Genomic DNA, 15,038 nt, shown 5'->3' on the forward strand with positions numbered 1-15,038 from the left:
ACAAGGTCCTACCGTATAACACAGGGAAGTATATTCAATATCCTGTAATAAACCATAATGAAAAAGACTATGAAAAAGAATATGTATATATATGCATAACTGAATCACTTTGCCGTACACCGGAAACTAACACAACATTGTAAATCAACAATACTTCAATTAAAGAAAAAGTACCTCAGAATTATTATGGGGATTAAATAACATAAAGTTCTTAGAACAGAGACTGGAATGCTGTCAGTACTATAGAAATTATTATTGGGCTGGACGTCTAGGGCCAGTTCCCTGCTGTGCCTTCTTCTGGGGAAAGTGGGCTGGTCCCCCGTTCCCAAATCCTTGAACACAGGCCTTTGGGTGAGACTCAGATGGGCCACAGAAAGGGAAGCCTGGCTTCCAGTCCTTGAGGGGCCTTTCCTATCCCTTATCCCAGAGGAGTCAGATGGGACCCAGCATCCAGCCTCGTCCCTGTTTTTCTCCTCTGGGGAGGAGGAGAGGTTTCTGTGAAGGGTGCTGCCTCCTCATCCCACAGGCTGAGGATGGGGTCGAGTGTCCTCGAGTGTCCTCTACTGTACGCAACAGGAATTGCAACAGCTGGGTCAGCCCGCTCACATCGTTTCCACCCTCCTGATAACGTTGTGAGGAAGCCACTGTTTTGCCTTTTCACTGATAGGGATGCTGAGACTCAGAGTGTCCAAGTGATCTGCCCAGGGTCGCGCAGCAGACACCCCTGGTACAAGCCCTCTGACAGTGGAGGTTCAATGACTCTAGGCCCTTTCAGCTGGAGAGTTACTCAGACTAACCCCTACTGTTTGTATAGTGCTTCTGTGCCCACAAAGAGTTTTCACACCTGGGCTGTATTCTGGGGTGCCTGATTCAAGGAAGGGGAAAAAGGGGATAGTGGAGGTGGAGAGAATTTCTCCTCCAGGGAAGGACTCTCAGTAGTAATAGACCCAATAAAGCCCCTAAACTCAGATTTGTGGGACTGGTGGCTTTTGGGGTGGGAGAAAGAGGAGCCCCTTTCTGCACTGATATATATGATTCATTCATTTATTCATGCCAAAAAAATTTTTGAGTGTTCTCTCCTTGTGTCAACACTGTGCTAGGTACGAGGATACAAATATGAGTGAGACTCTAGGGGATGAAAAGAGTTTTCCAGTCTAGCGTCCCGCATGTGGGGCCCAAGCCCACTCCCCAGGTATCTTAGTTGCAAAGAGTCTGGAGTAGGGTCGGACTGAAAAACATGCCCCCTGCCCCATAAGCAAAAGAAGTTAGTACTACTGTCTCAGGGTAAAAGTTTTCAGCACTGTCCACCAGGAGAGACAGCTGTGAAGATCATCATCCTTCCAGAACTTTCCTCCCATCTGTGTGTGTGTGAGTGGCAGGGGAGCAGGGCTCTTGGCACTCAGGAATCCTGGGGTCTAGACCTGGACTAGACCTGGCAGGACCCCAGGATCCTCCTTCATGACAACTTCCCTGAAGACTTCTTCTGCAGAAGATGCTAGGGGGTCAGTGTTTTGAGCAATAGAACACAACACCCCCTTGTTCCTCAAACCCTAGCCCCACCTTGGGGTCTTTACCTCTGGCCTCTGCAAAAGGGATGTAGGGACGACAGAGCTTCCTGATCCCCTTACAGAAACCCTCTCTTATCCCTGCCTCAGAGTAAGGTATTTCTCTCTGTGACCCCCCCCACACACATACGAACACACCCTTACTCCATGTCATCATATCAATCTCTCTGTATATTTCTGGGGATGGGAAGTCGCTATATTCCAATAACCTGATTTTTATTAAGAGAGAAATATTTCAGGGATTCATTCATTCACTTACAAATATATATTGAGCACTTATTAAGTCTGGGCACTGTTCTAGGCACTGAGGATGCAGAAGTGATTAAAACAAAGTTCTCATCAGCTCATTTCCAGACTAATGGGAGAGACAGACAACAACAACAACAAAGAAGAACAGACAATAAAGAACATTCACAGATTTTCATATAATAGCAGGATCTACAGAAACTAAATAAGGGTAAGAGGATGGAACGTGCTGCGGGGACGTGGTCCTCCATTATCAGGATTTTTATTGGAATTCACTTTTTCTTTGCTTTACTCTGCCTGGGGGAAGATAAGCGTGAGGGTGTGTGTCCCCCCTCCTTTGGTCTCCTCAACCCATTTTGGCACTTCAGGCCTCACAGGGCAGAGTCTTGGGATTTGAGGGGGACTGCAGAGCCAGCCCCTCAGAATTTGTTCAAGGGGCCATTTAGAAGCTAAGTCAGAAATGGAAACAGGTACTGAGAAAGTCTATTTATCGTCTTTCGTGGATGTAATAATACTCCTCCTCTCCGAATTTATTTCTTCCTTTTATCATCTTGCACACACTCACTGAATTCTTAACTATTCATTCAACATTTTTTGAGCCCACTGTGTGCCAGGCACTGTTCTAGGCGATGGAAACAGAGAGGTTGGGAACATTCTCTGCTCGCAGGGGTCCCTGCTGTGCAAAGTTTCTAAACAACCTCTTTTCATCTTTTCTTTCATCTTCGCCTTTGAGATTCACCTATGTTGATTCACGTTGTCCCAAGAGGGTAGACAGGAACATTCCCATTTTACAGATGCGAAAACCATGACTGCTAAGGAAAAAACGAAGTGCTTTGCGGCGACTGAACACCAGGACGCCACCGCGCCACGTGCAGTGGCGCGTTTCGCCAGTCGCGATCCCACCCGCGCACGCACCCTCCTTTCCTCCCTCCCAGCCGCCGCCGCGCCGGGTCCACGTGTGTGTGTCTGTGTGCGGAATGGGGACGGGGGCGGTGCCGCTGGAGGGGTGGGGTCCGGGCTAACGTCACTGGCAGTGCCGCCCAATCAGCGGCGGGCTCGCGGCCCCGGCGCTGGTATTGGGGCAGCGAGGGGGCAGTTCTCTATAACGCGGTCTCCGGGAGCCAGCGGGGAAGAAAGAAGCCGAGCGGGCGGAAGGCGCCCTCCCTGCCGCCTGGGCCCGGGCACCGGGTGCCGGGCCCGGGGTCCTTCCCGCCTCCCGCGGCCGCCGGCCGCTTTGTTTCCCCAGCCTCTGCGCTCTGGGCAACTCAAGAGGGGCTCCCGCCTGGGCTGCACGGGGATCGCGGCGGCAGGAAGGGCGGCCGACCGCGCCGGGACTCGCAGGGACCCAGGAGTCCGGCCGCCAGGAGGGCCGCGTGACGAGATCGAAGAGGGAGCCGGAGCTCCGCGGCCCAGGGGTGCGGGCCGGGGGCTCCCGTGAGCAGAGATCTCTCCGTCGAGGGGGGGCGATGTTCCCCTCGCCCGTGGGCTCTTCGGGCAGCCAGGGCATCCCGCCGCTGGGACCAGGGCCCCCGCAGTGGGCACCCCCCCGGGTGGTTCCATGGAGACTCTGTGCCCCGCTCCCCGCCTCGCAGTGCCGGCGTCCCCGCGAGGGTCGCCCTGCTCCCCCACACCCCGGAAGACGCGTCGGGGGACCCAGGAGTTCTCTCCGCTGTGCCTGCGTGCCCTTGCCTTCTGCGCCCTTGCCAAACCCCGGGCGTCCTCTCTGGGCCTGGGGCCTGGAGAGCTGGCGCCGCGGGCCCCGGTGCTGCTGGGCCCTCATGCCCCCCTGTGCACCGGCGGCTGGGCCCCGGATGGCCTGAAGCACCTCGCGGGACAGGCCGGGCGGTACAGCGATCCCAACTCCCCGGCCAGCCAGGATGCCGACGCCGCTGTGTGCCGGGGCCGCGGCGAGGAGGAAGAGGGCGGAGGCAGTTTCCCGCACTTCGGCGCTCGCTCCGGCGTACCTCCCGGCCGCTGCCCGGCGCCCCGGCGCCCTCGGGAATCTCCGACCAGCTCCGTCTCGGCTCCGCCTAGGCCAACCCCGGGTCTCGACTCCCAGTCTGGCCCCGCCGCCAGCCCGCATCAGGAACCGGGTTCCCGGCCTCCGCCGCCACCTGCGGGCCTCTCCTCTGAGCCCGCGGGGCCCGGGACAGCGCCGGAGCCGCCCCCGCCGAGCCAGACTGCCGCAGTCGATGGAAACCCCCCGAAGGCCGCCCCCGAGGCAACGGCCGCCAGCCCCTCGACGGCCAGCGAAGCTCCGGCGGCGCCCGGCGATCTCCGCCAGGAACATTTCGATCGTCTGATCCGCCGCTCGAAACTTTGGTGTTACGCGAAGGGCTTCGCCCTCGACACTCCAAGTTTGCGCCGGGGGCCTGAGCGGCCCCCAGCCAAAGGGCCCTCCCGGGGAGCCGCCAAGAAACGCCGGCGGCCGACACCCCCCCAGCGCAGCGCACAGCCCCGCCGTCCTGCACCGACGCTCCCCACCACGAGCACCTTCAGCCTCCTCGACTGCTTCCCCTGCCCCCCGGCCCTGGTGGTGGGGGAGGACGGAGACTTAGGGCCGGCATCCTCTCTTCGTCTCCAGGGAGACTCTAAGCCCCCGCCTGCCCACCCGCTGTGGAGGTGGCAGATTGGGGGTCCCGCTGTCCCTGAGCCCCCCGGCCTCAAATTCTGGGGGATCAACCTGGAGCAGCTCTGAGCGTGAGACCTCTTCTGCCAAAGGGGAAAAGTGGGGGCCACAGCCAAACAGCGGGCTCGAGGACAGAGCCTCATTTCTCACCTTTGCCTGTCCTCTTCAGGTTTTATGGGCTGTGGTCAAGAGGGACCTCAAATGACAGTGATCTTCAAGCACCTAACTGGTTGGGGTGACACCCCCTCCCCCTCATCCTTTGGAGACGAACCAAGGGCTGGAGTCAGGAGAAGGCTTAATCGGAAAAGGCTTAAAGACATAGATTCCAATCCCTCGCCTCTTCCATCTCGGATCTCTGGGGGCAGGGCCTTCACCCCAGGGGGAGCCGAGGAGGCTACAGCTCAAAGACAAGGAAAAAAAAAAGAGGGAGAGAGATCTTGGTGATGGACAAACCGGTTGTTTCTGTGGGCGAGCCTGGGGATTGGGGTGGGGGGGCCCTGGTGGGGGTGGGGAGGTGATTGGCAGCTCCCGGGGGCATCCCCCACCCGCACCATCCAGGCCTTTAACCCTTCACTCCCCTCGGGCCTTCCCTAGTCTCCGGGCACCACTGCAGCGTTCATGGGGGAGGGAGCAGCTTAGGCAAGGGGGAGATCACCCCCTTCCGGTTCTTTTCCTAGGGACCCCCAAGTCAAGTGACCCCTAGTTACCGAGATCTTCATTCTCAGCCACCAACCTTTCCCCTTTGTCCAGTTTTGGAGTTCGCCTCTTCAGTATTCCCCGTTTGCTTTCAGGTTATAAGGTCGGATGGGTAAAAGAGGACTCCCTCCCATAAGTCAGCCCCCTCCGCCAGTTTACTCCTCATATTAGGAGGCGCACGGCTGAGGGACCTCCTCCCCTTCAAAAGTGCAGACTTTGTCTGGGGAAGGGGCCAGAGACCATCCCAGGGAAAGTAATGGAAGGTGGAAGAAATCAATAAAATCAGACCAAACAAGTTGCCTTTCCAGGTCCTCGCCACCGGTTTAAGGATGGAGGGTGTGGAGGTAGAGGGCAGGCCTGGGTCCATTCTTTGAACACCCGAACTGAGACCCCTTCAAGGCTAGAAAGAAGACAAGCTGCTCTTTGTGGAGGGGGTAAACGAAAGGGCTCTTGGCCTAACCACAAGGTCCGGTGGGTTTTGAAGGGGCAAAGTTTGGGTTTGGACGGGAACTGGGCTGAGGAACCTTTAGCATCCCCCCCCCCCCACCCAACTTCAGGCATTTCGGGAGTTGTCAGGAACCTGATGGATCCGAAAGGGGCAGGGCCAGGGGATTAGTTTTGAGGTCAGAAGTTCTGTTTTCCTGGGGGAGGGGAGTGAGTCAGAGGGGAGTGGAGTTGCTTTCTCCTCCACCCAGGTGAGGTCTGGGGAGTTTAGCTCTTGGGGAAATTCCAAGTTTAGGTGTGAGGGGAACCTGGGGGTTGCCGATCTTCCCAACAACTGAGGGACCCAGTGACCCTTCTGCCCACACTAGTGAATATCGCCCCCTTTTCCCCCAAGACGGGACAAGGGAGGAACAATTCCCACATATGATACTGGGGAAGGACTTGTCTCCTTTTCTGTGAAAATGCTTTGTAAAAAGTTGTTAATGTTTGCATAGAGCAGATTCTCGAGAAAAACTGTTTTGGACCACAAAAGTTTTGTTTGTTTTAAAAGCTGTCTCTTTTAATTTTTCTTTTGCTGGGAGTGGGGGTGGGGTGGGTGGGTGTGGGTCGGGCACTGCTCTCTTTCTCCTCAACATCTGGCCTTTATGAACCCTGCTGACCTCCCCTCCCCCTCCAGCTGTGTTGTGGGGAGGAGGGAGGAGGGTGGAGGAGTGCCTTCCATTCCTGTGCTTCAGGGGTATCCATCTTATCTTGCCCCCCAAGAATGGGGAAGGCCAAGGAAGAACGCAAATGTGAGGGGTGGGGAGAGAGGCGCTGTGAAGAGGGGGCGAGGTTTGCAAGGAGAAATTCAGAAAGGCAGACTCCTGCTTTTAAAGAGCTCCTTGCTTTTAGTCAGGTCAGTTTGGGCCCATTCGACCAGCCTAAGCGGGGTGGCGTGAGCTCTGGGCGGAGGAGAGGAGTGGTGGGTCATGAAATACCCTTTTGGGACTCTTCCTTCTTCCCTGAGGAGTGGGAGGGGATGCCGTTCCTTTGGCTTTCCCCCTCCTTCAAGTCAAAGTATTAATCCTCAACCTGGAAGGGGGCTGGGCAGTGAGTTAAAAAAAACATACCTTTTGGCCAGACCTGGAACTCCTCTCCTTGCTGAATGGTTTAATCTTAGGGCTGGAAGCATCCCTAGAATCTTCCTAGTCATTTTACAGAATAGGGTACTCTATTAGTCTCCTAGGGCTGCCACAACAAATTGCCAAAACCTTGGTGGCTTGAAACAATAGAAATTTATTCTCTCACAATTCTAAAGGCTAGAAGTCCGAAATCAAGGTGACTGCAGGGCTGTGCTCCCCCCAGAGGCTCTAGGGGAGAATCCCTCGCCTCCTCCAGCTTCTGGTGGCTCCAGGTGTTTCTTGGGTTGTGGCTGCCTTACTCCAATCTCTGCTTCCATCTTCACGTGGCCTTCCCCTCTTCTGTCTCTTATAAGGACATTTGTCATTGGATTTAGGGCCCACCTGGATAATCCAGGATGATCTCATCATGACAACCTTAATTAAATTACATATGCAGAGACCCTTTCTCCAAATAAGGTCACATTCACAGGTTCTGGGGGCAGTGGAGTTAGGGCGGGGACTTATCTTTTTGGGTGCCACCATTCAGCTCACTACAGAAACTAAGTCCCAGGGTGGAAAAACTTGCTCAGGCTTCCTGGAGGAAGGAAGCATGTAGTGTGGTGTGCTGGGTCGGTGTGGGGTACAGACCTTCTTGGGCTGGGACCACAAGCCTCCCTCAGTTGGAGCAGCCTGGGGAAAGGCAGAGCTGGACCCCTTGCTTTCCTCAGGCTGACCCAAGGATGCTGGGACTCGCCCTCCTCCTAACACTCACTGAGGCGGGGTGGGGAGAATCTCCCCAGGAGGGCCCCGAGGAAGCTCTCCCTCCCTCCCTGGTTTCCTCCACTCTCTCTCTGTGTTTCTCTCGGAGTCCCCTGCCCCTGTTCCCAGATTATCGGTGCATCCTCTTTCCATCCCTCCCCTCCCCCAGCCTTCATGTCCTCCGAGGCTCTACCACTGGCCACTGTGTTTTTGCCTAGATGTGGAGGTCGAAGGGTCTTAGCTTCTGTCTGGGTCTCTAAGTTCCCTTCCTGGGTTATCTCAGTTCCTTTCGTCTCAGAGGGTCTCTATCTCTCAACAGCTCTGGGACCAGGTGTCTGCCCCTCCTCATCAGGACCACCTGCACGACCCTGAGAGGGAGAGCCTCCTTAAGTTTTGTTCCCAAGGCACCTCGCCTGCCTCCCCCTAATCCAGCTCTGCTCACCATCACCTCCCTCCTCCTGGGATCCTCAGCTGCCCCACACCCTCTGCCTCTTGCCTTTTAAATCTTTGTGGCTTGACTTCTACCCCCGAAACTGAAACTGCTCTTTCCAGGGTCACCCATGTCAACCCTCAACCACAAATCCAGTGGTTGCCTCCCGGCCTCCCTGACCCCTGAATCACTCCATGACCTGTGACGCTGCTGGACATGCACCAGGGTCTCCTGGTTTTCTCTCTCCAAAGTTCCCTCTGTCTTCTGTGCCTCCTCAGCTTCCTCTGTCCCTGGGAAACTTTAAAAAGAGGCAGACTGATGATGTCCAGGTGACATCTACCCTCTGCCCCCATGTCTCCCCACATGATTTCTTTTGTCTTCTCCCAAGTCTTCAGCTGGCACAGGCATAGGTAAGTGACTCCCAAATCACAGGCATAGGTACCTGCCTCCTCTCCCTCCAGCCCAGCCCCTCTCCTGAGCTTTGGGTGCCAGGTCTCCCGTGGGTGCTGGCAACTCACACTCTCCGTGTTGAAGACCCAGCTCATTGTCTCCACCCCGTGCTCACGTCAGTCCCTTCCTGGTCAAGTCCACATTCTGGTTATAGCTCTGCCTTTTTCCTTTTCATATCCCCAAGACTCGGCACCTTGAATTCTCCCCTGGGTTCTCCCATTTGACCCACTACTACCAATTTCTGAACCTCCCCCTGCTTCTAGCCTCGCCAGTGTCCCTTATTGTCTCCATCATGGTGCACCTCCCACAGGTGTGGTCTGGACTCTTGCAGTAGCCACCTAACCAGTTCCTGGATCTCAGAGTTTTCTCTGACCTCCTCGGATTAGGTTACCTTCTTACTCAGTGGGTCCCTCGATTCTATTAAATGCAGCCTCCTTGGCGTGTCCTTTGGGACCCTCTATGATTTGGCCCTAACTCTCCTGTCCAGGCTTTCCCTGTTACTTCACTTTGTACACCGTATGGTCCATCACACCGGAACGCCCTTCCTGCCCCGGCCACCCACTCTTTCTCTGCCTTCATTCCCCATGTGAGATGCAATCTCCTCCACGAAGTCTTCTTTGATTCCCCCCAGTTGGATGTGATCTGTGCCACCGCTAGACCCTCTTCACTCTTATGTCTGGGGGAGGGGTAGTAAAGTGTGGTGGAAGAATATGGGCTTTGGACACCGCCAGCCCTCCTCTCCATGAGGAAGCTGGGAAGCTAGTCCGGCTATCCTAAGGGAATCACCTTTCTGACCTAAGCTTGCATTTCATTGCTTTGGCCTTCACTGAGAGTCATTGACATGAAACGGCCACTTGGAAATCATTCCTGCAATTGTAAAAACTTCCTGCAATTATACTCCAATAAAGATGTTAAAAAAAAAAAAAAAAAAAAAACTTCCCGAGAAGACACCGTTCAGTGTGTCAAGTCCCCCTATGTATTTTCTTTAAGATAAAGAGGTAGGGTATTGATGATACGGTTACAATTTTTGTGATTTTTTTTCTTGCACCCCTCTGCAGTCATCTTGTATCTCTTGCTTCATTTTATTTAGGTCCTGGATCCATGTCCTGTACACAGCAGGCACCTAACAAATACTTGTCCAATGCAGAGTGCCTATTTTAAAAGGCTTATTTAAAGGGCTGCACCCAGCTTGGAGAGTGCAACTTGGCCAGCATGCAGTTACAGAGTTGTCCGCTAGATGCAGCTGTCTGCTAGCACCAGAAGGAGGATGGACGCTGGACAAGGGTGGGTGGGGAAGACATAATTCTTACAGGCCACTGAGCACCTCCCACTGCTGGGGCTTGCGAAGAGGGATATGTAAGACATGAGCCCTGCACACAAGGAACTTAGCCAGGGGCTTTGCGTGCATTATTTTGCTTTTATAACAAAAGAAAGGTATTATTAGCTCTGTTTAATAGATGAGGGAATGGAGGCTCAGAGAGGTTAATCAACTTGCCTGAGGTGGCACAGCCAGTGGCAGAGCAAAGTTTAACTCTGGACTGTCTGCCTGGGTTTTCCCCTAATAGAGGTTATCATAGCAAACACTTTCATGGCTTGGGGCCAGGCACTGTTCTAAGGGCTTTATGTTTAGTCACTCATCTAATCCTTAGAACACGATGAGGTAGGTACTATTATAATCCCCATTTTGCAGATGAGGAAACTGAGGTACAGAGAGGTTAAGTCCACACAGTTACAGAATTGTGCCCTTAGAGTTTGTGCTCTTAATGACCACACTGCTGCCATGTTTCACCACCCCAGTAGCAACAAGTTACAGACCGGGGGTAGCCCCCACCAATATTTGGAGACCACAGAGCTCTGTGCCAGAAACACAGAGACACAGAGCCTGCCCCTGAAGAGCCTTTAGTTGCATGGGCAGTCCCCTCCTTAGGATGTGGGCTTTCCACAGACGTGCTGGGCAACTCCACCTGAGTTGTTTACCCTCTCTGGGCTTCAGTTATCATCACCTAACATCAGGGGACTTGGTAGCAGGAAGTGGCTCTGAGACACCAGATGTCTGTCATCCATGATTTGCTGCAAAATCACAGCACTTAAAAAAAATAAAGGGCAAATTATCTACTTTAAAGCGCACAAAAAAATCCAGCTTGATTAACATTTACACATGGACATAGCTGTGTGAGCACCACCCAGGTCTAGGTGAGCAATGTTTGCAGCCCTCTGGGAAGCTTCGCCAGGCCCACTCCCAGTCAATCCCCCGCCACCCCCTGAGATAACCACCACGCTGCCTCTGTCACCACAGATTTATTTTGCCTGTTTTTGACCTTCATAGACATGGAAGGTACTTTTTGGTTCTGGCTTCTTTTGTTCAACCTTATGCATGTTGGCTTCATCATGCTGTTGTGTGTTATTCTTTTCATTGCCGTGTAGTAGTGTGTTTCACTGTATGAATATTCTACAGTTGATGTATTCTGTTGATGGATGTTTGGGTCATTTCCAGTTTTTAGCTTTAAGTATCAAGCTGTGAGGCACCGTTTTAAAGGCGTTGGGAGGGGCAGTGAAGAGAGCTAACATTTACTCAGGCATTAACTGTTCTGGACAATGGGCTAAGGGCTAGAGATAAGAAATGACAAAACCCACATGTTTCTCCCCCCAAAGCTCACAGCTTAGTACAGGAAAGAGACAAATGAGCAAGCAGTCACAGGACAGCATGACCAGCGTGGAGATGGAGATCCTTGCGACTGAGGGGACAGTGGAGCAAGTCAGGGAGGACTTCCCAGAGGAGGAGATACGTGAGTGGAGGCTTGAAGGGTAGGGAGGAATCGGTGGCTTGAGTGAGTGGGCCTCTTGAACAGATCATATTGCCTGGAGCACAATGGTGAGCAGATCAGGCAGGGTCCTGGCCCTCTTCCAGTGTGTGTGGGGGACCGATCATCGTCAATAATAATAATCTCACGCTGAGACAAAGTGTTGTGAAGGAGATGAGTGTAAGGGGCCGGGGGCTGGGCCAGAAGGGTTCACCCTGGTCAGGGAGAGCAGAAGAGGCTTCTCTGGGGAAATGATCCTTGAGATGAGCTTGGAGTGATGGCTACGAGTTAACAGCAAGGAGAGGGGAGGAAGAGTGTTCCCGGCAGATGGGACAGTGTGGATAATGGTCCCGGGGCTGGGGAGAGGGAGGCACATCAAAGAACCGAGTGTGGCCGGAGCCCAGTCAGAGGAGAGACTGCACAGAGGCAGGGTGGGGCCAGGTCCTGTATGGTCTCGTGGGCCAAGGTAAGGATCAGGGCCCGTCCTGACAACACTGGAAGACAGAGATGGGTTTTAAGTAAGGCTGTGACAATCCGATTTGTGGCATTTGGAAAGGATCTCTGTGGCATCCGTGTGGACAATGGGGACAAAGGCAGATGTAGGGAGATTGGTGAGGAGGCAGAGTCCAGGCAAGAGGTGATGGTGGCCTGGCTGGGAGGATGGATGCGGTGGGGTGGGGGGATGTAGATGTGGAGTGAAGTGGACGCAGGTACAATTGACCGGATGTAGTGAGGGTTAGATCCGGGGGATAAGGGAGAGGGAGGTGACAAGAGCAAGTCTTGGGACTCTGGCTTTAGACCTGGATTGACAATGAGACAGGAAACACTGTGCTGGGTGGGAGGAGGGGGAACATCCTGAGCTCGGATTTGGGCATGTAGAGTCCCAGGTGCCCTTGAGGCATCCAGGTGGATATGTCTGATGCTCAGAGAAGCAGGGAGGGCCAGGGATGTACTCGTGTGAGTCACCTGGGCATCCTTGGGAATGGAGGTTGGGAGGCTGGATGTGGGGCTCAGGGAAAGACTAAAAAGTGGGAAGAGAAGAGGGCTCAGGATTGGACCTTGAAGCCCCACGTGTCACTGGAGGATGGTGTGAAGTATTGTGGGGTGGGCGGAGGCAGGGAGACGAGTTTGGAGGCTGTGAGAACAAATGAGGGAATCTGCAGGGAGAAGGAGAGGAGAGGCCTTTATAGAGCAGGATTGCCAGGCCTTGGTGAGGGATGGAGCGTGGGGTGAGGGCAGGGAGGAGTCTAGCTTGAATCCAGCTTTTGGCCCTCGTATCCAGGTGGGACTGCTGTTCAAGAGGGAGATTTGGGCTGGTGACAGAAATGTTTGGAGTCATCAGCATATGACTGGACAAGAATGATCAGGGAATGTGTGTCCAGTAGGAAGAGATCCAAGAACAGAACCCTGAGGGACATTAAGTAAGATGAGAGGAAGGGCCAGGAGGTAGGAGAGACGCCATCGAAACTCTGGCGACCCCTGCCGGTCGTCCATCCATGTCTGCGCTCCAGTGGCTGCCCAGATGGACTCGCTTCCCAGCTAGCTCCCCGCTGCCACGTGTGGGCGTGTGATTTCATCCCCACCAGTGGGAGGCCAAGGGGAAGTGGTGTGAGCCCTTCTCCGCCTGGGCTTTAAGACCCTAGGTAAATCCTCTGTACCCTCCCTTTCCCCTTCCCGAGGCTGGAGCCCCACAGGGCAGTCCCCTGTCTTTGGTCTTGAGTCACCGATAAGCCCTAGGGGGCAGTGCAGCAACACCACAGAGGGAACCTGGGTCTCCGAATGACTGCAGGGGAGTTCCTCACGGACCTGGAACGTAAGAAACTTTACATGCTTTGAGCAGCTGTCTTCTTTGGATCTCTCTGTTCCGGGAGTTTAGCCTGACTAATACAACTTAACTAAGCTAATACAATTTAGCCTAACCCAACTAATGTAACTAATTAGCCTAATAAAAGTTATTAACCTAACTAGTACAACATAAAATTAAAACACAATGAAATAAAAAGCTGGCCTGATGAATACAATATCACTTATCCTAACTAACGCGAGAACCAAGGGAGGAGAGTGTATCAAGAAAGAGAAAGTGGCGAACCGTGTTGAATGTTGCACAAGGATCAGATAAAATAGGGGATGTAGAACATCCACCAGCCTTGGCAACTAGGAGGTGACTGGTAACTCTGATGGTCCTTCAAGGGCAGCGGTGGGGGTGTGGGCCGGGGGATGGGTGCGTGAACCGGGCGGTAAAGAAGTAGATTCAGCAAGTGCAGGCATCTCTTTTGAGGAAGCTGGATGCGAAGGAAAGGAAAGAGTTGGGGAATGATCTAGAAGGGGACTCAGGATCAAGCCTGATTGCAGTGGAGCTGGGGGAGAGGGAGGGGTTGAAGATGCTGGAAAAATGATGAGTGAGGGAGTTAGGCCTCTGGGGGGGGGGAGGGGCTGGGACCCAGAGCTAGGCGGACAGGGCGGGAAATGTGCATTCCCAAACATAAACACACACTCAAGGCACGTTGGCAATCGTGGGAGAGAAGGGAGTACTTTCTAGAGAGCTTCAATTTTCTCTGAGAAACAGGACTAGGTTGAGGGGTACAGGGCGGGACAGGGAAGAGTTGGCTGGAAGATTGAGGAGATCAGAGAAAGTCAAGCTGACAGAAGGAATCTGCCAACAATACAGAGACAGTTGCAAACTGGGAATTGGTGGAGGCACCAAACTTCTGGGGTGTGGGGCTTTCTCCAGCTGAGCTTAGCCTCTAGGGCTGGGGTCCAGGAGTGCAGCAGGCACATGGGTGGGCCCAGGGCGGGAGTTCTTCCCACTGCAGGCAGAGGAAGTCCAGGACCACGAGAGTGAGGGTGTGACGTGATGGATCCAGGGGTTGGATGGGGACCGAAGTTGAAGGCGGGGTCGGGGCAAGATGTCAGTAGAAAACTGAGAAGTGTGAGAGGGTGAAGGTGTCAGGAGGGCACAGAGCAGCTTCAGTGGAAGCAGGGAGGCAGAGGCCTGGGAGGAGGGGAGACTGGCCAGTGGAGGCTGCCTACTTTTGGGGTTTTGCCAGGACCCCGAGGCTGCCCAAGATGACAGCAAGACTTGGGTCGGAGAGGCTTTCTAGGAGTCAAGAGCCAGAGTCTTTGAAATATGAGGGATGTGGGCAGGGCGATCTCCCAGAAAAAGCAGGGCGGCCAGTGGCTCTGCCCACTGCGCAGACATCAGCAGGTCGAATAAACGGTGATCTCTTACATTTATGGCATGGAGCTTGACGATTTACAAAGCCTTTCATTTCCCTACCTGTGCCGTTCAGCATTTGTTTTAACAGAGGAACAGCTGGGAGGGATGAAGATTCTAGCGGCCCCGCAGTGGGGTTGCCTTACCCACTTCTTGTCATCGCCACAGACAGAGGTCACAGGACCTTGTCTGTTGCCATGAAAACAGACGTGGAGTGTCCCCCACCTTTGGTCCCTCCCATGGAGGTATAGGGTCCTGTCACAGGGAAATAACTCACCTACAGTTCTGAAAGGTGGGCACCCTGGAGAGAGGAGGGGAGACTGAGGATACATTCCTGGGTTGGGGGTGACCCCGATCCCGTGGCTGAGGCAGCCATGAGCCTCCTTTGGTGTTGTTTTGGCCTAGAGGACCTGGCAGCAGGAGCTGGAGACAGTGGGGTGCCCCTGTGGGGAATTGTCTATGGCTTATGAGGGCCCGTATGTCTGTCCACATGTGTCCGTTGGTCCTGTGTGTGTGCGTGTGACTGGGTCCCTGACAGGTTCCTGAGTTGGGGAGGTATCTGTGGACCTGCGTGTGTGTGCGCGTGAGTCTGAGAGTGTTTGAGAATGAGCGCCGAAGTTCCTGCGTCAGGCTATCCTGAGTGCGTGGGGCGTGCGTCTCTGGGCCATGCACCGCTCTGCGTCTAGGAGCGTGTAAGGACGTGT

The 15,038-nt window shown here is 54.1% G+C and overlaps 1 protein-coding gene across 1 annotated transcript; it reads left to right on the top strand.

Annotated features, from left to right (window-relative positions):
* Positions 1 to 2,931: 2,931 nt before the first annotated feature.
* Positions 2,932 to 6,098, top strand: EPOP (elongin BC and polycomb repressive complex 2 associated protein). Its single transcript, XM_007121415.3, has one exon. The coding sequence runs from the start codon at positions 3,370 to 3,372 to the stop codon at positions 4,507 to 4,509; it is 1,140 nt and encodes a 379-aa protein (XP_007121477.1). The 5' UTR covers positions 2,932 to 3,369; the 3' UTR covers positions 4,510 to 6,098.
* Positions 6,099 to 15,038: the final 8,940 nt, after the last annotated feature.

This window comes from Physeter macrocephalus, unplaced genomic scaffold (genome assembly GCF_002837175.3).
Source record: "Physeter macrocephalus isolate SW-GA unplaced genomic scaffold, ASM283717v5 random_404, whole genome shotgun sequence".
NCBI classification, from domain to species: domain Eukaryota; kingdom Metazoa; phylum Chordata; class Mammalia; order Artiodactyla; family Physeteridae; genus Physeter; species Physeter macrocephalus.

Excerpts from the sequence above, each read along its gene's own strand:
- EPOP (XM_007121415.3), top strand. The coding sequence starts at position 3,370 with ATGGAGACTCTGTGCCCCGCTCCCCGCCTCGCAGTGCCGGCGTCCCCG.